This window comes from Bos grunniens, chromosome 19 (assembly GCF_055505025.1).
Source record: "Bos grunniens cultivar Pamir isolate PY7600 chromosome 19, Bosgru_T2T1.0, whole genome shotgun sequence".
Classification (NCBI taxonomy): domain Eukaryota; kingdom Metazoa; phylum Chordata; class Mammalia; order Artiodactyla; family Bovidae; genus Bos; species Bos grunniens.
In genome coordinates this window covers 27,648,823-27,673,542 of record NC_141183.1, presented here as the reverse complement: position 1 = coordinate 27,673,542, position 24,720 = coordinate 27,648,823, and the positions used below count along the sequence as shown (strand labels likewise).

At 36.9% G+C, this 24,720-nt stretch overlaps 1 protein-coding gene across 12 annotated transcripts in view; it reads left to right on the top strand.

The window, feature by feature from the left end:
* The window catches only part of SPAG9 (sperm associated antigen 9), a 150,402-nt gene that overhangs the window by 120,894 nt on the left and 4,788 nt on the right, over positions 1 to 24,720 (top strand). For 5 of the 12 annotated variants that reach the window (XM_086358220.1, XM_086358230.1, XM_086358231.1 and 2 more), the window contains 17 exons: positions 363 to 419; positions 1,546 to 1,719; positions 2,278 to 2,407; positions 3,078 to 3,167; positions 3,419 to 3,586; positions 4,047 to 4,218; positions 7,670 to 7,888; positions 8,160 to 8,355; positions 9,659 to 9,784; positions 11,004 to 11,084; positions 11,748 to 11,815; positions 13,905 to 14,053; positions 15,048 to 15,219; positions 17,160 to 17,273; positions 19,129 to 19,167; positions 20,060 to 20,236; positions 23,072 to 23,221. In XM_086358220.1, the coding sequence (XP_086214346.1) occupies positions 363 to 419; positions 1,546 to 1,719; positions 2,278 to 2,407; positions 3,078 to 3,167; positions 3,419 to 3,586; positions 4,047 to 4,218; positions 7,670 to 7,888; positions 8,160 to 8,355; positions 9,659 to 9,784; positions 11,004 to 11,084; positions 11,748 to 11,815; positions 13,905 to 14,053; positions 15,048 to 15,219; positions 17,160 to 17,273; positions 19,129 to 19,167; positions 20,060 to 20,236; positions 23,072 to 23,221 (2,282 nt within the window). The remainder of the gene's footprint in view (positions 1 to 362; positions 420 to 1,545; positions 1,720 to 2,277; positions 2,408 to 3,077; positions 3,168 to 3,418; positions 3,587 to 4,046; positions 4,219 to 7,669; positions 7,889 to 8,159; positions 8,356 to 9,658; positions 9,785 to 11,003; positions 11,085 to 11,747; positions 11,816 to 13,904; positions 14,054 to 15,047; positions 15,220 to 17,159; positions 17,274 to 19,128; positions 19,168 to 20,059; positions 20,237 to 23,071; positions 23,222 to 24,720) is intronic. The other 7 variants (XM_086358221.1, XM_086358229.1, XM_086358225.1 and 4 more) reach the window with 3 other exon arrangements.

The window sequence follows — 24,720 nt, the reverse complement described above, 5'->3', positions numbered from 1 at the left end:
GCTGTTACTTTTGTACCAACCTAATAAGAAGGAAAGTTGGAGGATATCTCATCAATAAAAGATTTAAACATTAACATTCAGGCTTGTTGATTGTCTGTCCTGCACAGATAGCAATTTTTTCTCTATCAGTCTGAGCTCTTGAGGAAGGGATGGGATTTCAGTATTATTAGTTGTGTTGGCCTTAACAGACTGACTGACACATGTAGGTCAGAGTAATTTTTTATTAAACTTGTTGATTCTCCAGGTATTTCATGAGCTTCTTGGGTCCCTGGTTGTTTAGATAGAAAGCTAGACCGTCTCACTGATGACACATTCATTTCATCTCTCTCCCTCCTTTTCTTTCCTTCTCCCTTTCCATGTAGTGCGTCAAGAGAAAATCCAGCCATGCAGGAGAAGAAAAGGTCAAGCATTTGGCAGTTGTAAGTATCTAAAGTCACATGAAGACATTAGATAGCAGCACTCTGAGACAAAGAAGATTAGAATCAATCTGTTTTCACAAATGATTTCTTCTTACTTTCCTTTTTAAATTAGGGTATATAGCTAAACTGTACTTTTTTTTTAATGCAGTTTCTTTCTTTTTTTTTAAATTTTATTTTATTTTTTAACTTTACAATATTGTATTGGTTTTACCATATATCAAAGATTCATTTTGATAAACTGAATTTTTTCTTTTTGGTATGTAGTATGCCAGCTCGGTAAGGCTGTTCTTGAGGACAAAAAAATTAGTGTTATCGTAAGCTGCATCATGTTGGTTGTGCATTTGGTGGCATCCTCTGCTCAATTAAATAGAATAATGGGGAATTATTTTTAGAGTTGATGATTTCCTAGATCCCCATTAAATAACTTACTGATTCATTGGTTGTGTGATTGTAAGAAAATTCAGAGAGCGAAGATCAGAAATTTAGTGTTCTTGGGGTTTGAGTAGTGTGTGTATGTTTGTGCTTTGGACTTGAACTGCGTTTGTGCCAGAAGTACTATGCTTTTATTGTGTTTAAAACTTACCCCTTTTTGAGGAATCTGCTATTTAATAGAAATAAGGTGTTTTTTTTTTTCTTTTTGAGTGAATGTGAAAAAATAGTTACTTAAATTGAGGTTAGTAAGGAAATGTATAAGATGTGTGATAAAATGGTAATATGTGTTCTAGTACTTGATCACTATTTTTAGAGGTTGCTTACTAAGCTTCTGTTCAAACCACACAGCTGTACCTTGCTGTTTAACAACCACTGGCTGGCTAAAGGAACTGTCTTTCTTCATTATGAGAAGGTCTCTGTACTCAAGAGCTTCTTCCTTTCATTATGAGAGTTACTAATTAAAGAACAGGGATTTGCCGTTGTAGGCAATGGTTTCTCTTTCCTGAATGTCTGAGTTTGGCTGTGAATTATTGCTAAGGCTCCAGTGTGTTACTACAAAAAGTCTTTTTGCTAGTTTCTAACTCATTGCCTTGTAAAAACTCTGGAAATTGTGAAGAATTGTGGCTTGTTCTTAAGCATGCGTGTGATACATACACACACCGCACACACACATTCTCTCTTACTTTCCTTTTAGTTTCAGCCGACTTTTCAGCTCCTCAAGTAACACTACTAAGAAGCCCGAACCACCAGTTAATCTGAAGTACAATGCACCAACCTCTCACGTTACGCCTTCCGTCAAGAAAAGAAGCAGCACCTTATCTCAACTCCCTGGGGATAAGTCCAGAGCCTTTGATTTCCTTAGCGAAGAGTAAGTATTTTCCAGACTAATGGTTATGCCCTAAATAACAGTTGAGAATATTCTTACCTCTTATCAGATCAGCTGTAAGGGTTTGGATGGAACTATAAAGGGCTTCCTTAGTGGCTCAGAGGATTAAGAATCTGCCTACCATGCAGGAGACCTGGGTTTGATCCCTGGGTTGGGAAGGTCCCCTGGAGAAGGGAATGGCTACCCACTCCAGTATTCTTGCCTGGGGAATTCCATGGAAAGAGTAGCCTGGCGGGCTATAGTCCATGGGTTGCAAAGAGTCTGACATGACTGAGCGACTAACACTTATTGTTGTAAGAGGAAGTTGGCTTCCCATCCTGACTCTGTTCCTCATTAGGTACATAAACCTGGGAAAGTTAACCTCTCATGCCTATAAATGAGCATGAATGCCTACCTCAGAGCTGTTAGGATTCAATTATATATTATCTGTAAACTGACACAAAGGTAATTTTTTCTTTTCATTTCTATTTTAGCAGAAGAAGGGAGATAAGCTATTGTTATATTCTCTTAATTAAAAAAGGAAATTTCTTTTTCTTTTAGAACTGAAGCTAGTTTAGCCTCACGCAGAGAACAAAAGAGAGAACAGTATCGTCAGGTAAAGGCCCATGTTCAGAAGGAAGATGGTAGAGTGCAGGCTTTTGGCTGGAGTCTGCCTCAGAAATACAAACAGGTAATGTTTGAATATGGTAAGAACGTCTAGTGGGAAATACAGAGAGAGGAGTAGGCCTGGGCATGAAAGATTCTAAATACACATCCCAGACCTGCTGGTTTCAAGCAGCATGAATTTGGCACATGTTTAGAGAAGCATTAAGGATTGTGGTTTTGTTTTCAGGCTGTTTTCTGAAGCCCTACAGTTCAAAAGAAATGCCTCTGAGTTCTGTGAAGAGGGAGAGGGGTCAATATAGGAGGTGGTTGAGTATGGGACTTTGAGATAACGTACTCTGTTTTAATATTGAAGATTTCATTTAAAAGAAAAATAGTATCGTTTAAACATTAAAAGAAGCCTTCCTCATGGAGCCTTTCAAACTGTTAAAACTCAATTCACGTCTTTCAAGAACATATTCCCTACCCCTAAAACACACACACAACACACACAGTCACACCCACATGTGTGTACTAACAGGTCTGTGAATTAGTGTATTTTTTCTGAGCTCCCTTATTTTCTTTAATTACCACTTGATTCTTTGCTCATTTTTCAAGTAAGAAAGACAAAGTTAACTTGAACTTGACTTCATAGAGTAAATATGTTATAGCAGTGCTTGCCCATGTCTCTGGTTCTGTAAGTTCACTTTTAATGAGACTTACCCCATGTGTCCTTCTCTCCCCTTCCCAATTATTAGGTAACCAACGGACAAGGGGAAAACAAGATGAAAAATTTACCTGTGCCTGTCTATCTCAGACCTCTAGATGAAAAAGATGCATCAATGAAGGTAAAGTAATCTTGAAATTAAAGGTAACATTACTTTTAAGTCTTGATGGATTTTTTCTAAAACAGAAGGAGTTTAAATTCTACTTTTGTGGGCAGAGTTACTCATTTTGTTGTTTTAGACTGAAATAGTTTAAATATTAGAGCCCTCTCTTTGTAATCATTACATCTATTAAGGGAATGTGAAGAGTTTCTCTCTAAACATTTTTAGAGAGAAAATGACTTAATACCATCTTTTTTTTTAACCCAAAAAAGCTGTGGTGTGCTGTTGGAGTCAATTTGTCTGGTGGGAAGACCAGAGATGGTGGTTCTGTTGTTGGAGCAAGTGTATTTTACAAGGATGTTGCTGGTTTGGAAGCAGAAGGCAGTAAACAGCGAAGTGCATCTCAGAATAGCTTAGACAAGTTAGACCAGGAACTTAAGGTAAGTGCTTGCATTGGCATCTGCCCCTGTTTCTGAGACTAATAGTTTTAGCTCTTTGGTCTCAGACTTACTTCTAGGTCCAACTTCTAATTGGGGTTACTATGCCCTTGATTACTCCTCATCCCCGCCCTCACTCTTAGGTCAGTTTTACTAGAGTATATTTTACATTCAATAAAGTATACACTCAAAATAAGTACAGTTCAAAGGGTTTTGACAAATGTGTGAATCTGTGAAACAACTATCACAGTCAAGATAGAGAACATTTTTTATCACTGATCTGCTTTAGCTGCTAGTTTTTTGTCTACTAAGTATTGTTGAAAGGTGATATCCTCTCAGCCTTCTAAATAATCTGGAAGTGAACTTTAAATAGTAGTGTCCTTTAGTGTACTAGCACAGCCATATAAATATTTATGCACACATCTCATTTTAAACATTCATTTTCTTTGCTTTGCCTATGCAGGAACAACAGAAGGAGTTAAAAAATCAAGAAGAATTATCCAGTCTAGTCTGGATCTGTACCAGCACTCATTCAGCTACAAAAGTTATCATTATCGATGCTGTTCAACCAGGCAACATCCTAGACAGCTTCACTGTTTGTAACTCTCATGTTCTGTGTATATCAAGCGTACCAGGTAAGAGTAGTTCCTCTCTTTGCACCATCCACAGCTCCTCACTGGTAGAAACTGATTGGTTACTAGAGATACAGTTATGCATCTCTTCTAGTTTGTGAAGGCAAAAAAGAAACTGAGTTCAAATGACTAAGGATATTTTCAGATACTGTGAAAAAAATAAAACAATGGAAATTTGAGAAGGGTGGAAATCAGAGGGCAAGGGGCTATTAGTATGGATTAGGCCTTTTAGAATTCCATATTAAATACTATGTGATATTAAAACATTGGTTTAAAAATTAAAGGAAATTCCTGAGAGTCCAGTGGTTAAGCCTTTGTGCTTCCACTGCAGGGGTATGGGTTCAGTCCCTGGATGGGGAACTAAGACCCCACATGGCACCCAGCACAGCAAAAAAAAAAAAAAAAAAGTTGATGTATAGTGTGAAATATTATTCAGCCATATAAAGGAATGAGACTCTGATACGTTCCATAACATAGATTAACCTTAGAAACAACTCAGACACAAATACTGTATGATTCTACTTATCTGAGTTGTCTATCTGAGCTGGCAAATTCATAAACAGAATTAAATTAGAGATTCCTAGGGTAAGGGTATGGCGATCAGAGAGTTATTTACTTGGTATAGGTATCCTATATGGAATGACAGAAAAATGTTGGATGTAGATAGCTGTGATGGCTGCCCAATGTTGTGAATATAATTAATACCTCTGAATTACACACTTAAAATGGTTAATATGGCCGACTTTATGTAGTGGCTCAGATCGTGAACTCCTTATTGCAGAATTTAGACTTAAAGAAAGTAGGGCAAACCACTAGACCATTCAGGTATGATGTAAATCAGATCCCTTATGATTATACAGTGGAGGTGACAAATGGATTCAAGGGATTAGATCTGATAGAGTGTCAGAAGAACTATGGATGGAGGTATGTAACATTGTACAGGAGGCAGTGATCAAAACCAAAACCATTCCCAAGAAAAAGAAATGCAAAAAGGCAAAATGGTTGTCGGAGGGGGCCTTACAAATAGCTGAGAAAAGAAGAGATGTGAGAGGCAAAGGAGAAAAGGAAATATACCCATCTGAATGCAGAGTTCCAGAGAATAGCAAGGAGAGATAAGAAAGCCTTTTAAGTGAACAATGCAAAAAAATAGAGGAAAAAACAATAGAATGGGAAAGACTAGAGATCTCTGCAAGAAAATCAGAGATACCAAGGGAACATTTCATGCAAAGATGGACACAATAAAGGGGAGAAAAATGGTAAGGACCTAACAGAAGCAGAAGATAAGAAGAGGTGGCAGGAATACACAGAAGAACTATACAAAAAAGGTCTTAATGATCCAGATAACCATGATGGTGTGATCACTCACCTAGAGCCAGACATCCTGGAATGCAAAGTCAAGTGGGCCTTAGGAAGCATTACTCTGAACAAAGCTAGAGGAGGTGATGGAATTCCAGCTGAGCTATTTCAAATCCTAAAAGATGATGCTGTGAAAGTACTGCACTCAGTATGTCAGCAAATCTGGAAAACTCAGCAGTGGCCACAGGACTGGAAAAAGTCAGTTTTCATTCCAATCCCAGAGAAGGACAATGCCAAAAAATGTTCAAACTACCATACAGTCGCCCTCATTTCACATGTTAGCAAGATAACGCTCAAAATCCTTCAAGTTATGCTTCAACAGTATGTGAACGGAGAAATTCCAGATGTACAAGCTGGATTTAGAAAAGGCAGAGGAACCAGAGATCAAATTGCCAACATCCATTGGATCATAGAAAAAGCAAGAGAATTCCAGAAAAACATCTACTTCTTCTTCATTGACTACACTAAAGCCTTTAACTGTGTGGATCACAACAAACTGGAAAATCCTTGAAGAGATGGGAATATCAGACCACCTTACCTGCCTCCTAAGAAATCTGTATGCAAGTCAAGAAGCAACAGTTAGAACCAGACACGGAACCACAGACTGGTTAAAAAATGGGCAAGAAGTATGTCAAGGCTGTATATTGTCACCCTGCTTGTTTAACTTACATTCAGAGTATATCATGTGAAATACCAGCTGGATGAAGCTCAAACTGGAATGAAGATTGTGGGGAGAAATATTGATAACCTTAGATATGCAGATGACACCATCCTAATGGCAGAAAACGAAAAGGAACTAAAGAGCCTTTTGATGAAGGTGAAAGACCAGAGTGAAAAAGCTGGCTTAAAACTCAACATTCAAGAAACTAAGATCATGGCATCTGGTCCCATCACTTCATGGCAAATAGATGGGGGAAAAATGGAAACAGTGACGTCTTACTTTCTTGGACTCCAAAATCACTATGGACAGTGACTAGAGCCATGAAATTAAAAGACTCCTGCTCCTTGGAAGGAAAGCCATGACAAATCTAGACAGTGTTTTAAAAAGCAGAGCCATCACTTTGCCAACAAAAGTCCATATAGTCAAAGCTGTCGTTTTTCCAATAGTCATGTATGGATGTGAGAGTTGGACCATAAAGAAGGCTAAGTGCCAAAGAATTGATGCTTTCAAACTGTGGTGTTGGAGAAGACTCTGAGAGTCCCTTGGACATCAGGGAGATCAAACCAGTCAATCCTAAAGGAAATCCCCTGAATATTCACTGGTAGAACTGATGCTGAAGCTGAAGCTCCAGTACTTTGGCCACTTGATGTAAAGAGCCGACTCATTGGAAAAGACCCTGTTGCTGGGAAAGATTGAAGGTAGGAGGAGAAGGGGATGACAAAGAATGAAATGTTTTGGTGGCATCACTGATTCAATGGACAGGAGTTTGAGCAGACTCTGGGAGTTAGTGAAGGTCAGGGAAACCTGGTGAGCTGCAGTCATGGGATAACAAAGAATCGGATCCAACGGAGTGACTGAGCAACAACATACGTATATTTTACTATAATAAAATTTTTTAATGTGATATGGGTAAGAATAGCTTTCTAAATAAAGAGAACTGAAAAGATTTTTTAAATGTTAAATGCTTAGTTTTTAAGTGTGTTACTAATATCTTAATGTACTATATACACCTAGGCTGTATTAATTTTTAATAGTGGCAGAAATTCATATTTGAAATAGAAATAGTGATAATTTAAAAAATTTTTGCTGACTTGTCAGAATTATATTTTGTTGTTTTTAATCTCATTAGTTGGCTGCTTTAAGAACTCATATTAAGAACAGAAATACATTTCTGACATTTTTTTGTTTACTTGTGCTTGCATTAATTATTATTTATTATTGTTGCATTTAATATCTTAATTTTTAAACTACTTTCTCAATTTGTGAATTGAGTTTAAATTAGTTTAAATAAAATTTACTTACTATCTTGGCAGTGTATTTGCATAGATATTTTTCTCACCTTTACCCTTATTTCAAACCTATAGTTACCTTAATAGAGAAAATGCTACTTACAGAAGTTTACTGAGCTATTTAAAGAAGGTTTATCTTGTACTTCAGGAGCCCGAGAAACAGACTACCCTGCAGGAGAAGAGCTTTCAGAATCTGGACAAGTAGACAAAGCATCTTTATGTGGAAGCATGACAAGCAATAGCTCAGCAGAGACAGACAGCCTGTTGGGAGGCATCACAGTAGTTGGTTGTTCTGCAGAAGGTGTGACAGCAGCTGCCACATCCCCTAATACCAATGAACCTTCTCCAGTGATGGAAAAACCACCAGGTATGTTTGTCTTCTTTAGGTACCATCTGTACAGTGTCTGAGCCTGTCCCAGGTGACTCATTGTGGACTTAACTTAGATTTTAAAGTAACAGGGATGAAAGAGCTTGAAAGAGGATGCTGTGATGATTGTTAAATGAAATCAAGAATCCTTAATTTTATTACATGGAGAAGAGGGTAAGAGTGTAATTCTATAGAGGGGGTTTTGGTGGGGGAAGTGATTGGAAGAGAAGCTCAAACTTGGAATGGTTAGCATGCTTTATTTATTTTTTAGAAAAGGAAACAGAAAATAGTGAGATTGATGAAAATGTTCCAACAGCAGAAGAAGCAACTGAAGCTACAGAAGGCAATGCAGGATCAGCTGAAGATACTGTGGATGTCTCCCAAACTGGCGTGTACACAGAGCATGTGTTTACAGATCCTTTGGGAGTTCAAATCCCAGAAGACCTGTCACCAGTATATCAGTCAAGGTATAAAAATGGGTAAACAACTTAGGAAACCAGAGTACACATGTAAAAGGAACCAAAATGATCTCAAGCAGCCAAAATATTCCTACTAATTGACATTGTTGTGGCAGGTTTAGATGTTATTACATATTCCACTATGTCTTCATCTGTTCCTTACATTGCATTCTCTCTAGACATATTTTTCCCCCATTTGCTCTCTATTCCTTGCAACTTCAAAAAATCTTGCTTATAAAGTATATTAGTCAAAATCCTTACCAGTCAGTGGGGATTAAAATAATGAATTATTAACAGAATAGAAGACAGTGAGTACAATTTTTTTAAAAAGCCATACCAAATATCTATGGATTTTTAAAAAATTGTACTCACTGTCTTCTATTCTGTTAATAACTCATTATTTTAATCCCCACTCCTACACCCACTCTATCCACAAAACTGGCCATTTAAATTTCCCATGTGGGTTTTAATGACCTTTTGAATTTAGATTTCTGGCAAGTATTTTATTAGAAAACAATTTGTTTCAAGCTTTTCCTTCAAAAGAAAGAGTTGTTTAATTTCCTTTCTTGTCTTCTCTAGGCCTTATAGAAAGCTGATAGGGGTCTAAAGTCATCTTTTTAGACTTACTGATTCATTTGTCTGTTTTGAATTTGATAGCCCAGTTATGCTTTTTTTTAAAACTAAATGTCCTCTGACAGTCCAAAGAAATAAAGCATGGGGGTAGAATAAAAGCACGTTTCAGCTTACTTATTTTATTTTATTTTTTATTTTTATTTTTTTCAGCTTACTTATTTTAGAACATTGTTGATAATTAACCCTCCTGTGTTTGTCTGTGTGTGTGTGTGTGTATGTGTACATATGTGTAGTTTTAAAACAAACCATATCTCCTCCTCCTATCCCCACAGAAGAAACTCATAAAATTCAAGATAACTATAAGGGAGAACTTTAACTTTAGTCTGGATATTAACTGCTATATTTCGTTACTGTGTCTTATTTCCCTTATCTGTACCTTGAGCCTCCTAGTATGTCAGTGTTACTTCTGGTACAATTGCTGCAATATATGTATTTATATACCTTTCATTCTTTCTTATTCTCCCTCCCCTCCGCCTCCCATTGCCTTGCCTGCCTGCCTTCCCTCCACCCTCTCTCCCTCCCTTTCTCACTGTCTCTGAAATGTTTAATATAATCATTTAACTTTGGCTTTACTGGAATTTATTTTTTAACAATACACTAAAATGTAGAAATTATCAATTCCTGAAAACTGTAGCTAAACACAATAAGATTTTTTTTCCTTTTGTCCCACCTTTTCCAGTAATGACTCAGATGCATATAAAGATCAAATATCAGTATTGCCAAATGAACAAGACCTGGTGAGAGAGGAAGCCCAGAAAATGAGTAGCCTTTTACCAACTATGTGGCTTGGAGCTCAAAATGGGTGGTAGGTATCAACTCTTTAAATATTAGAAATCTTTAGTCTTTCACTTTTGCTTTAGAAATCTTAAGATAACTAAAATGTGCTACATACAGATACAAACAAAAAGTGCCTATCAAAGTGAAGAATTTTATATACGCACAGTTTTGAAGTTATATTGCAGCTACCTCATAAATTGGACTTGGACTTGGCATTGGTTCTGAACGGTAAACCGTATGTTTGTCATAGGATATTCCCTTCATGTAATATTCTTGGGAAAAAAGTAAACTTTAAAATCTGGGTGATCTAAAAATAGGAGATCCTGAACAACAGAAGTTGTTCAAGAAATAAAAGGGATTAAAAAAATCTCTGGCTGCAGAAAGGCCCAATTTTAAACATAACTTCCGGGAAAACAAGGACAAATAACAGTCCAAAAGCGTAGGAGCTGATAAACACTACAGGACTTCTCCACTCTGTAGTAGTGTGAAGAGTCTCACAGACTTGTGCTTTTCCTAAGGTTAAACAAGGTCACTAGTGCATCTTTCCCATAAAGGACTAATACTACAAAATGAAGGTTTGACATACGTTTTCTCTATGAAGGGTCAGACAAGAAATATATCAGGTTTTGTTGCCTTATGATCTTTGTAGCATCTTCTTAACTATGCTGTTGTGCAAAAGCAGCCACTGCATTGACAATACCTAAGTGAACTGGTGTGGATATGTTCTAATAATAAAACTTACGAACACTGAATTTCATATAAGTCTTGTATGTCATGAAATACTCTCCTTTTGTTTTTTTTGTTTTTTTTTTCCCAACCATTTAAAAAATGTAAAGACCATTTTTAGTTTGCAAACTGTGCTAAGACAGGTAGATGGCTGGATTTGGCCTGTGGGCCTTAGTTTGCCACTCCCTGATGTAAACCACTCTGGTTTCAGAAATTTATAGCTCAGTGTAGTAGAAAAGTAAGAAGACTATTTTTTTTTTTTTAAGATTGATAGCCAAGGATTCTGAAGTATGTGGTAATCTGAAACCAGCCATGCATTAGTTCTGGCTTTTCCTTCTTTTTATGTTTCTGTTTGCTTAAGCAGCTTATTTCTCTGCCTTAGGCCTATCCTTTCCTTGTTTTGTCCTGAAATTTTTATGTTACTCTTCTTTTCTTTTGAAGAAACTTTGTGTCATTATTAGATATAAGCAACTACTTGATGTGTTCTCTATGCCTTACCAGTCTTGATTTTGTTCTTGCAGTTTGTATGTCCATTCATCTGTAGCCCAGTGGAGGAAATGTCTCCATTCTATTAAACTTAAAGATTCGATTCTCAGTATTGTGTAAGTTTTATTTTAGAAATTCTTCCTTTGAAAAATATGTATTTTGGTATAAACTAGATTCTAAGACTATTAAAGTTAACATGCACTTCATGACTAAATCAGTATCCATGTCTTTTTTAACCCTCTTTATGAATGAGATTGAAACTAGGAAATAAACCAGATAATTTTAAGTAGAAGAGAAAACTTGCCAGGTTGATTCCTCACTGTACTGAGAGTTCTTTAGTCTGTTGGCGAGAAAACCAATTAAAACCCGTGATATTTGTTTTAGAATATTCTTTATACTTTGTGAATATGTTGATTGAGTGATTGACTGACTAGTCCTTTTCTGTATGTTGACTGTGAAAAGTCAGTTTGTCGCTTAGATCCACAGAGCTGACTCTTTCTACTCAAGGTGTGTGCCTCTGGTCTGTGGACCTTTTGTCTGCAATGAGAGGTTAGAAAGTGAAACAGCTGAGTCACCACACATGCTTCCTATTTAGTCCAGCTGACATTTTGATAACGAGACTTTTCTCAGTGAAGAAAAGAATCTGTTCCTTTAGATTCTCCTGTAAGCTCCTGACAGCACAGATTGGTCTTCTGAGGACCTCTGAACTAGTTCAGTAGCATGTGATGTCTTCTGTATTCCCAAATGGAGAGTTCTGAAATCCCCTTTCCTGTTTGCAGACACGTGAAAGGAATTGTGTTAGTGGCCCTAGCTGATGGGACCCTTGCCATCTTTCACAGAGGAGTTGGTGAGTTTCTGTGAATATATAATGTGTGCCCTGATTTGTTGCTTTGCAAGAGCATTTTCAAACAGATTGACCTCTTATGTTTTAAAGAAATGATATTTCATAGGAGAAAGAATAAAGGTTTAAACTGAATACTAACCGTGTATGAAATGAGTAAATATGTGAGTGCTTGACTGGAGGCATACATTAATCATATACCTCAGTGAAAATTTGTTTACCATACTGAGCAAATAGTCCTTAAGGTCCTCTTAAATAATGTGCAATGGAAGTATTTATTTGTTTTCTAGTCATAGACCTAATTTAGTGAGAGGATATGGTTTCTTTTGTCCAGTATTTTAAAAGTAATTTGCATTCACTTACATTTGGAATGTTCTTGAAAAGAATTTTTAATTAGGTAAAGTTTAATCATTTTCTTGTCACATTTTTTATATTCTTCCCCTTTAAAGCAGTGTTTCTACCATCTGCAGACAGAAGGTATCAGAAAACTGCATTGAGTGAATTAAAGAAATTGAGCATATAATTCCGTGGTACATGTATCATCCAAAAGTGATGTCTCCTTCCTACTAGATTGGTGGATCGGGGAAATATAAGAATATAGATCCGACATGAGACTTTGGAAAAGCCTTGCAAAAATTAATTTTTTATTTTATTAATTAATTTTTGCAAGGCTTTTCCAACATCTCATATCTTTTTGCAACCTCAAGAAATGTGAGGTAGATGATACTTAGGTGCCTAGAGATTTTTGGTTAATGACTGCATAACGAAAAGAGAGGCCTCTGTTTTACGTTGTTCAGGGCCTTTATAGACGGTATCTGAGTTTAATCTGCACAGCAACTTATGAAGAAAATTCTGTTGTCATCCTCATTTTGTAGCTGAGAAAACTGAGGCACAGTATTTTAGTTACTTGTTCATGGTCACTCAACTAGTGAGTAGGAGAACCTAGAAAAATGGAATAATAAATGTTTTGGTAAATTGAATCCAAAACTGAGCAAGACAAAATACATTTAATAAGGATAAATGTAAAGTCCTGCATTTGGGTTCCGAAGAGTAGATGGAGATTTGTGTGAAGAGTGACAGTTACCTAAAGGATAACATTAAACTCAGTACAAGTTAGTTAACATGCTAAACCTCATAGAAATTAGTGTCCAGAGCAGGGCTGATGATCCTGCTCAACTCTGGTAGAAAGATAACATGAAATGGATCTGGACAAAATGGAGTTAGGATGAAAGTTCCATAAACTGATGTGTCCAGAACACATGCCAGAGATGCTTGGTTTTGAAAAGAGAAGACAGGGCAGTAGCAATGAAGTGAGACTAGATTTATTCTGTGTTTCCATTAGGCAAAACTACAGATTAAAGAATGATTATGTACAAGAACGCAGACTTTAGCTGAGTATGGGGAATATTTTTAAGATAATTACAGTTTTCTTAAAATGAAACAGCTGCTTTGTGAGGAAGTATGTTTTCCTTCACTGAAATTATCAAGCAAAGCGAGCTTACAGTGGTTGGTTCTCATTTGTAATGAATTTCTTGTCATCACTAAAGTTATGCATAATTCCTAAAGCCTTAGCAGTGAGTTGCCTTTGACTTCTATCTAAGAAGATACATCAAAAATGCAAGTGAGCCAGAGCAATATTATGCCCAAAATAACCTTAAATTCATTCTCATACTTAAAATACTTTTGTAAATAGGTAACTTAAAAATAACTTATCACATCACCTGTTGAGAGCAAGGGGGTCCAGGTAATGGGTGGCAGATTGGACCATATGATCTTTGAGGTCTTGTCCAACTCTGTTTGATTTATATCTGATTTACAGATTTAATTTATAGATTAATATCGGTAATATATGAACTGTATATATTACACTGTGTGTGTATGTGTGTGTGTATATATATGTATGTATGTATGTATGTATGTATGTAATATATACAGCTTGCCTGGGATTCATATCTGTAAATATATACTGAAATACATGATATTTGGGGATACTTTATTAATAAATTTAATTACACACCCAAATAAAATATTTCTTGAGTTAAAATTGAGTAAAAGATGGTATACATAAACTAATAATCTACTTCTTATTTTAAAGATGGACAGTGGGATTTGTCAAACTATCACCTGTTAGATCTTGGACGACCGCACCATTCCATCCGATGCATGACTGTGGTACATGACAAAGTTTGGTGTGGCTATAGGAACAAAATTTATGTGGTTCAGCCAAAGGCCATGAAAATAGAGGCAAGTTAACCCATGTTTTCTGTACTTACTGAATTTATATTACCTGAAATCCCTAAGATTTAATTATTTTCAGCTTTTTTAGAAATTGTTTTCTGAATCTGTGTATTTTGAGGTACTTCAGTGATATACTGGATGAATTCTCAGCTTTCTATGGTACTTTATCTCTCTTGCTGCTTTTGACTATGAGTATGGGAAGTGATTTTTTTTAAAGGAAGGAAGATTCACACATGAAAGTCTAAATGTGTGTCTGAGTATCTGTAGACCCATACGTGTATTGCTTAAGTATGTGGTTCTTGAAATGTTTACTCATGTAGAGGTGGTTTGGGAGGAGAACTCTCAAGTCTCCCCCACTGCTCAGTGTGTATTCAGGCAAATCCATATATACGTCACAGACTGAGGAATAATACTGCAGTGGGAATTCATTGTAAAAATAAAAACCTCTTAGCATTGTTGTCTTTAAAAAGTTTTGCCACAGTATATAAATTTATTCTAATTGTCTAAAGAAAAAAAAATAGTAGGAAATTTTTAAGGTGGAAGTTCTCTTTTTATCCCAAATCCTGTTTACAAACCTAGAAGTTCCATTTGGTGTTTATTTTTTAGATATATTCTTTACATGCAGGTATATGCTTACATATACAGCACAGTAGGTTCATTTTTGTTTAACTATAAATAGGATCTTATTTTGTGTATTGCTCTGGAACAATGCAAAATCTTGAGGTCCAATTCAGTCTTTTTGTTGAATGCTGTTACATAGAATGAATGTGTCAAGATTGCTTTCGTAAGTTGATAGTCTAACACAACATCCTTTAGTTCTTTTTTCTTTCTTTTTTTTTTTGCAGTATGGGATAATAGCAATTGTGTATATAAGAGTAAACAATATTTAGGCTCCTCTTTTATTAGGTAGTCTGTCAAATTATTGTGCACATTAGCACAATTTTTAAACACTAACTCCTAGATAATTAAAGTAACATTGTGATTGAACAATCTTTTCTAGAAATCATTTGATGCACACCCCAGGAAGGAGAGCCAAGTGCGGCAGCTTGCCTGGGTGGGTGATGGTGTGTGGGTCTCCATTCGCTTGGATTCCACACTCCGTCTCTATCATGCACACACTTATCAGCATCTGCAGGATGTGGACATTGAGCCTTATGTAAGCAAAATGCTAGGTAAGCGTCCAGAGCATTTTATCTTTGTCAATCAAAGAAAATGGTTTATTTTTAAATGATTTCAAATGCTAAGTAGAACCAATGAGTAAGTTGCCTCAGGAATAGTGATCTCTTATCACTGAAACTGTTGGCAAATGATCCATCTACTCTATGGTTCTTGACAAAAACTTAAGATCATTTTTGACTCTTTCTCTGTTGTTCCCCACATCTAATCCATCAGCAGGAACTGTCGAGTCTTCCCCCCAGAATATCTTAAACCAGTAATGCCTTTTTTTGGCTACACCACAAGACTTTTGGGATCTTAGTTCCCCAGCCTGGGATTGAACCCCTGGCCCACAGTGAAATTGCCAAGGCCTAACCACTGAACCACTAGGAAATTCCCTTAAATGAGTTACATCTTTATCTCTACCACTATTCCCATAGGCCAGGTCACCATCCTTTCCTCCTCAGATGACCAACAACCTCTATCTTTCTGTCTCTACTCCAGTCAGTTTCTACATAGTAACCAGTGTGCAAACAATCACCATGCCATACCTCCATTTATGTAATGCCAGCCGTGCAGAATATTCTTGTCTTTAGGTGAGATTTTTTTGTGAGATTATTAGAAGAACTTAAATGGTATGGACAGCTCTCCTTGCTCACTCTGGTCTGTCCACACTGACCTAAAGTCAACAGGTTCCTTCCCATATCAAGGCCTTCACATAGTGCTATATCTTCTGTCTGAGAAGTTTTTCTTAGTCCCTTTGTACTTGGCTTTCAGGTCATGTCTTATATGTCACATCCATAAAAGACCTTTCCTCATCTTTATTTCCAGCTTTATTTAGGCCTTCTTATACTTTTTCTTCATGGACTTATCATTACTATGATTGTACCAGTATCATACTGTCTCTCCCCCTGCAGAACTAAAGCCCCATGAAAAGGGGGCTTTAGACTAAGCTTTAGACTATCTCTGCTTAATCCAGTGCTATTAGGAACATCATAGGTGATTTCTTTATGAAGAAAGGTTGAACTACATCAGTGGTTTTTAACTTTTTTTGGAATCGTTGCCCTCAGAAAACCTGATGATTGCTGTGTGCCCTCTTCCTAGACTCACACATATATAAACATAGATACAAACCAATTTCAGGAATATATTTTGACCATAGGTTAAAGATCTCTAGCTTAGACTAAGATTCCTTCAAACACTGCGATTCTATGGTCATACTCTGATTTCTAGTAAGTAGAACTTATGACTAAATGTTATCTGTCTTGAATGTATTAATATTACCTGTTTAATAATTTTGCTTCTCAAATCCCCTGAAAATAGGATCAGTTTAAAATTTCCTTGAAATTAAAAAGTGCATTAATTCTCCCTAAATTGTATGCATATGGTACCCTAAAATTTCTAAGTTACTTTAGACCCAAATATATAAAAAGGAAAGTGTATAGGTTTTGTTAGCAAAGATCATTTCTTAACCTATGCAAAGAAATTTAAGGCAAGCAAGAACTCTCTAAGCTTATAAAACGGAAGAACATTTAATTTCCCCAATCTAGTAAACTGTTTTTGTTGAGCTTTTTTTTTGGTTCTGTTTTGTGTTTTGGTTTATTTGGCTTGGTTTTGCAGGTCCTTAAGTAAATTCTGCATCACATTTCCTAATCCACATCATCTTCCTTCTGAGTGATGATATAATGCTAGCCACTTTCAGAGTTTTCTTTTTCTATTAGCCATGAATTGTCAGATGATATTGATTGATAGATGATAGCCATGAATTGTCAGATGAATTGATAGATAATAAAGTCAAATGAGAGTTGATCTTGATTGATGTGACTTCTGGAAATATCCAACCAGCTCTGGTCACAATCCTCTCTATTACATTAGTCCAGCTGCTCTGAGGGACTTGGAACCTAAAACATCATCTGCTCTGTCTTTTCAATAAAGTGTTTTCCCTCCTTCCATACAGGTACTGGAAAACTGGGCTTCTCTTTTGTGAGGATCACAGCGCTTATGGTGTCTTGTAACCGTTTGTGGGTGGGAACAGGAAATGGTGTCATTATCTCCATCCCATTGACAGAAAGTAAGTACTTTTTAGGTAACTGTCACAGAAGAGTTGTGGGGAATAGCCTTGTCTGAAATCCAAGTGGAAGGAATTGAGCTAAATAATAGAACTAAATTGGCAAACCTGTGGTAATTCAGAAAGTCAAACTGATGGCAAAGATCTAACTGTTGTTCCTTCACTTTTTCTGTGAAACTTACAAACTCTAGCAAATGTATCAGGACTAACATTTACAGTTAAAAGTTTTTCATTTTGAAAAACTGTTTTTCTCATTTTGGGAATCACTGTATTATCTATTTCCTTAAATAATGGTCATAGTCCATTTTTCTTTCAACCTTATTATACTAGTATCCAGAAACATTTCTACCTAATATCCTAGTTTTTTCATACCTCTGTGGCAATTAGTTTAGAATATCCCATTTAGCTTATGAGTTGTGGGAGACATTTCTTACTTAGGACGTCATCAAACACTGACTTTAAGAGATAAGCTATCTTGTATTTGAAAAGAATGTGAACAAAATGTACTTCGTATGTTTTTCATACTGTGTTCCATTACATTGATCACTCATTATATAAGTGATTTTGTGTTGCAGAATTCATGGGCAGGATTTGAGAAAATTGCCATAAAGTAATTTAATAAACACATCAGAATTTAAAACGATTTGAAAACACTACCATAAAATAACGTAATAAACACACCAGAATTTTTAGGAGAAAGGAGGAAGACTGGATGGTGTTACATTTTGAGCCTTTAAAGAACCTAAACTTTTTTTTTTCTTCCCTGACACTGCATGGCTTGCAGGATCTTAGTTCCCCAGCTGGGGATAGAACCTAGGTCCCCAGCAGTGGAAGCATGGAATCCTAACCATTGGACTGCCAGGGAATTCCCCAAAGAATGTAAATTCTTAATCCCAGCTGTATTTTCTTTAAAATTTTTAAATTTAATTAATTTATATATTTTGGGGGCCTCCGCTGGGTCTTCATTGCAGCGTGTGGGCTTTTTGAGTTGTGACAAACTCCTCTCTAGCTGCAGTGCTCCAGCTTCTCACGGCAGTGACTTCTTTTGTTGCAGAGCACAGGCTTTAGAGTATCCGGGCTTCAGCAGTTCCAGGAATGGGCTCAGTGGTTGTGCCACGGGCTTAGTTGCCCCATGGCATGTGGAATCTTCTCAACTTGGAATCAAACCCATGTTCCCTGCGTTGGCAGACATATTCTTAACCAGTGGACCACCAGGGGAGTCCTTCCCCGCCGCCCCCCGCCCCCCCCCCGCTTTTTTTTTTATTTAAAAAATTTTTTTTTTGGCTGTGCGAGGTCTTCATTGCAGCATGCAGGCTTCTTCAGTTGCCCCACAGAATGTGGGATCTTAGTTCACTGACCAAAGATTGAACCTGTGTCCCCTGCATTGAAAGGCAGATTCTTAACCACTGGACAGCTATTTATAAATCTATGTGTTTAGACCACTTCTTAGATCTTAAGAGATTCCAGGATCCCCAGAGTTCATTTCAGTTCTTTATAGATGAGAGTTCCATTTTGGCATAGTCATTTGCACAGGATTTCTTCAAGAAAAGGGGGGAATATTTGCAATTAGGAAATGCACCCCAGTAAGTTCTTATTCATTAAAATTGCTTTATAATTAAGAAAAGCAAAATCACAGTAAACAAAATTGTCCTTTCTGAGCAGCGATGTTCTTCAGAGGCTTTGGTAAGAACTTTGTATGTTTCTTGGTATTATACCAAGTTGGATTTTGTTTATTTAATTAGGAGCTTTGAGCTCCTGAGTTGCCAGATAGAATATGCGAAGAGTGGCAGCTCATAGTAATCCTTCTCCTCCCCGTCATGCACCTCTCCATGTCCCCTTTCCTCCTTTCTCACTTTAGCCGTAATCCTCCACCAGGGACGTTTACTGGGGCTGAGGGGTAAGTTCAGATCCTGAACCACACTCTTCTTCCTGGCTTCTCATGGCCACCGTGAGGCCATTCTCACGTCTCTAGATACCCTCTTGAATGTTCCTAAATGTCATCCACTTGCAGTCACTGCATTGCAGCAGGTGTTCTTTTGTTTTTTAATATTTGTTACATGGCCACCAAACTACTGCTCAGCAGCTTAGTCTATTTATCATCTTTTGTTGCAGCTGAAATTTCTGTCAGACTTTGTTTTCCCTCCAATAAAAACACGAAACCTCTCTGAAAACTGTCATTAATCTACATTGTTTACTCTTGTTACCAATCATGTTTCTTTCATTCACTTACTGGCACATGGAATGGGGTGTTTTGTGAGTCTGGTCATTCTAAAATAATTTAACCAACCATCAGTCTGGTGTAAATAAAAACTATTGTATTGTACTGGATGGATCCTTTTAAGCTCAGCTTTTTACTATCACACAAGGGAAGTATACTTAGCACAGGGGAAAAAATGAAAAGATAAAGTATAAAAGTTCTGCTTAAAAATATACCTGTTTACTTTAAGCTATATAACTGGTTAGTTGTCTAAAATGAGGATTAAAAAACAAAGTGGATATACCTGAGAAAGCTGTTTTAACTAAAATGATTTTTTAATTAATAGATGTGTTTAGAAAGTAAACTCAGTGCTAGACTGGCAAAATCCCCTACTCCATTTACTAAGATACTTAAAAATAACTAGCATGCTATATATCTCTTTTTTTCCAGCTTTGTCTTGAATTGGTATTGCTGCTCTTGTTTTATCTCAACTGGCTGTAGCTTTTAGATAATATAAGGATTAACCAGTAACCTCTTGCATCATTACTATTTTCTAGGGGAAAATATTTGGTGTTTGGTTTTTCTGTTGCAGCGAATAAAACATCAGGAGCATCGGGAAATCGTCCTGGAAGTGTCATTCGAGTATATGGTGATGAAAACAGTGATAAAGTGACACCAGGGACATTTATACCCTATTGTTCAATGGCACATGCACAGCTTTGCTTCCATGGGCACAGGGATGCTGTGAAATTTTTTGTGGCTGTCCCAGGTGAGTTAGAGTACTCTGTTGAGAAACTGCATGTCCAGTTGACTGTTGAACAATGTGCATTTGAACTGCATGGGTTTATTTATACAGATTCTTTTCAGTGGTGAACACCACAGTACTGCATCATTCCATGGCTGGTTGAATCTTTGGATACAGATTGTGGTCATGTAAGAACCATGACTATGGAAAGCTGACTATTAATTTTACTCAGATTTTTGACTACACAGAGAGTCAGTGCCCCAACTCCTGCATGGTTCAAGGACCAACTATAATTGTCTGTCCCTCTATCCAGTCTAATACTAAGTACTGGAATTACAGATAATTCCAGCATAATCCTTGAAATGGTCTATAATGGAAATATGAATAACGTGCTATAGAGATACTTGATAGAAGCTATTTTAGAATCTCTCTTCCACCCCAAAAACAAACTTGATTTTATTTAAGAGACTTTTCATTTTGAAAAGCAGTAGTAGTGTTTTGTCACTGCAGAATACCAAGAGTAGTTTTGACCTCATAAAGGAGATTTCTAAGAAGCCCTGTCGTCAAGGCTCTGTTTCGTAGGAGATGGAAAATGTGCTCTAATACCTTTATCAGTGTTGTGGCAAAGAACGGAGATAGTCTGGGGTCTGGGCCTTTGCCACTTGGTTGGTGTGTCAAGCAAGTCGCTTAACCTCTGATACTCATTTCTTTATTTCCTAAGTGGGTGTGATTAATAGCTGTTAACCAACCTTATTTGTTGTAAAGATTAATGAAAGGGCTCTGGGAACTATAAAGCACCATCCAGATGAAAAGTGGCAGTTAGGATGTCCAATGGAAAATGTCCCTTGAGAATAGTGAATGATGTTACTGATCATCTGTAAGCAGGACCTGTGTTTTGGATTTTTTTTCTCCCCTGTAAGACGCAAGTTTAGGAGTTAGACAAAGTTTAAATCTGGCTTTGCCACAGCAACTATGTGATGTTGGACATGGCGTTATCTCAGTGTATTAGTCAGGGTTCTGCAGAGGAACAGAACCAAAAGGGTGTGGAGTAGGGAGGGAAAGAGGAAGAAAAAGAAAGAGGCTGTGGGGAGAGAGATTGATTTAATTTAAGGAGTTGGTTCATGTAATTATGGGGGCTGGTAAGACTGAAATCTACAGGGCAGGCTGAAGACCTAGGAAAGAGTTAAGTGTTTGCAGTTTAAGTCTAAAGGAGGCAGAATTCCCTTCTCCTTGGGAGACATATCTTTTTCTCTTAAGGCCTTCAAATGATTGACCCACCCGCATCTGGTAATTGATCTACTCTACTCAAAAGTCCACTGATTTAAATGTTCATTATATCTAAAAAATACCTTCACAGTAGTATCCACACTGGAGTTTGACCAAAATGTATGGAGCCTAGCCAAGTAGACACATAAGATTAGCCACCACACTTTTTCCTGAGGATGTTCCAAAGGTTAAATGATTAAGTGTACCTAGCTGGCACATGGTACCCTAACCAGTTATTCAGTATTCCTAACAACATGGTAATGAGCTTCCTGAAGTGTATGTGTAATATCTTTGTATAGTTATTTCCTCAAAATAAACTTGTAGAAGTGGTATTGCTGGTTACAGGCTTACAGGTTTTTCTTGCTTTAAAAAAAAAAATGCCATAGAGACTCATTTGAGGCTCCTTTATATTCTTCTAATCTTACTCCCTTCCCTCTTTTCTGTTCATCTATAACCACTATCCTAAAGTTGACATGTATCCTTCTGCCCATGTTTTTGTATTTTTACCACATTGGGACATATCTATAAATAATATAGTATTTTTTATATTTTTGAACTTAAGTCTTATGTTGCACATATATTATTCTGCAACTTGCCTCTCATTTTTGAGATTTGTTAATATTTATACATAAAAATCTAGTTCATTAAAACTATCCTGTCCATGTCCAACATAAAGTAATTTTTTATAAAGTGTATCACATCGTGGGACTATGTCCTGGTAACACCTCGAGGGATGGTCTGTGTAGTTTGACCAAAAGATAGCAGATCTGTCAAGAAATCACTCCACGCTCATAGAGATTATAGTGTGAATAATATTTCAAGATTTCTGTCATTTCATACTTAAAGATTCTATCTTAAAACGTAAATATTAGAATTATATATTAACCAGTCATTTTATTTGCGTCATCTAAATTTAAAATAATGTGCACTATTTTTAAGTATGAGAAAAACTTTGGATTTGAGTTTTCACATGGTGGCTCAGATGATAAAGCATCTCCCTGCAGTGCAGGAGACATGAGTTCAATCCCTGGGTCAGGAAGATCCCCTGGAGGAGGGAATGGCTAACCACTCCAGTATTCCTGCCTGGAGAATCCCATGGACAGAGGAGCCTGGCAGGCTACAGTCCATGGGGTTGCAAAGAGTCAGACACGACTGAGCAGCTAATAACTTATGGATTTGAAATTAATTCAGTTATTAATTATGAATATCCACATTCATAAGGCTTAAGTTGAAGACTTTTCTCAATCTCTTACATAAACGCATATGTACCCTGCCAGAGGAGAGAGCTTTTCACTACCCCTCAGATAAAATGATGTAGGTTATAATAGTCTGAAGCAGACAGCTAAGACCAGCTGAGCAATATACAGTTCTCATATTGGATTCTGGACGTCTTTGTGCTTTGGGACAAAATAGCTTTACTTTGATTTCAGATTGGGCTTTCATGGCCTTATAGATGTTTTCTCATCATGCAGAGGCTTTTATTAGAATGTACTTATTATGTTGTTCAGTTTTCTGAAAATACTCAGGAGATAATGAGTCTCTCCCACTCTAATCCTTGATAAATAATATTTGCTTGCATTCCTATATAAACAGGTCAAGTCATCAGCCCACAAAGTGGCAGCAGTGGTACAGATCTGACAGTGGACAAAGCAGGGCCATCTGCACAGGAGCCTGGCATCCAGACACCCTTGAAGTCTGTGCTTGTCATTAGTGGAGGAGAGGGCTACATTGACTTCCGAATGGGTAGGTCATTGGTTCTGTGGGCTCCGTTTCTACCGTTTTGTGATGTGGATTTTCACTCACGTAAACAAGAAACTCAGATACGTGATTTCTAAGGTTTTCTTTGGACCCTTTACTTGGATTTTATTTATTTATTTATTTTTGCTACTTTCATAATTTTTTTTCTTTTTATACCAAGATGTGTGTGTTTGAAGGAGCATTAGAAAATAGCAGGGTTTGGTCATATATTGAGGTGTATGTGAAGAGCTTATGGAATCAGAAGGCCTTAGGGAAATCATTCAATCTCCCAGAACCTCAGTTTCCTCACCTGCAAAGTGGAGAAATAACAGTATCTCATAAAGGGTTGTTTATAACCAAATTCATTTCATTTGTTCATTCTCTCATCTTATAAACATCTGCTGTATGCATGAGATACAAAAACAAAGTCTCCCTCCAGTAAATTATAGAACATGTCAATAAATTACAGTGTTACAGATGCTCTGATAGAGAGTAGTCAGTTCTTTCTAGGAGTAGGGGAAGAGGGAAATCAAGAAATGATGCTTGAGATGACTCAGCACTGAAGGGCATGAGTCTGAAGAATTGGGTTGGGGATGATATGGGGAAGGCTGGGGAGACTGGCATTTCAAGGTAAGAGATAGCTTGAAATGTGAAACTGCCTTAATTAAAGAAAAATTGTTTTAAAATGACTAGAGCATGGAGTAGAAGCAAATATAAATCTGACCACCAATCAATCCAGAAAGGGAAGGGAGGGTCTGGATTATGAAAGGCCTTTATATACCTAATTAAGGAGTTTATACTTTAAAGCAAAGGAAAATTATTGGAGAACTTTAGAGGAGCAATATGATTATATTTGGGTGTAAATGGATTGGAGATACAAGACTAGAGGTAGGAAAATGGATTAGGAAAAAATAAGTGAAGAAGGTAGTACCAGTAGGAGTAGACCAGTGATGGGGAATTGGTAACTAACGGTGTGGAGAAAGAGGGAGTGATCTATTTACTTATAAGGACTCTCAGAACAAAAGCAGCAGATCTGGTGGAGGGAGAGGAATGAGGACAGGTGTTGGACATGTTGACCTTGGAGCACATGGAAGCTGGGAGTTGCCTAGGTGGAAGAAGTCCATGGGGGCTTTTAGGTATAAGAGTTTTATATCTCAGGAGGGAGGAATATGGGGACTCTTGGCATACAGTGGTGCTAAAAATCGCAGGGGTTGATTAGTTCATCCAGGAATGTGTAGGGGCCAGAAGAAAAGATTCTAAGATAGAACCCTGTTTTAATACTCCACTTAAAGAATCATTAGAGTTTATGAAGGGATCTAAGAAGAAATGGCCAGAGAAGTTTACAAGAAAATACAGAGAATTGATGGTTATGAAAGTGTTGTGCTTTGTAAACTATAAAGCACTGATATATATTTATTTGCTATAAATAAAGAAACCCTTTGGACTGGCCTAAAATCACAGTGATTGAAAAAGTTTCTAAACATAAGGTTTTAGGGAATATAATG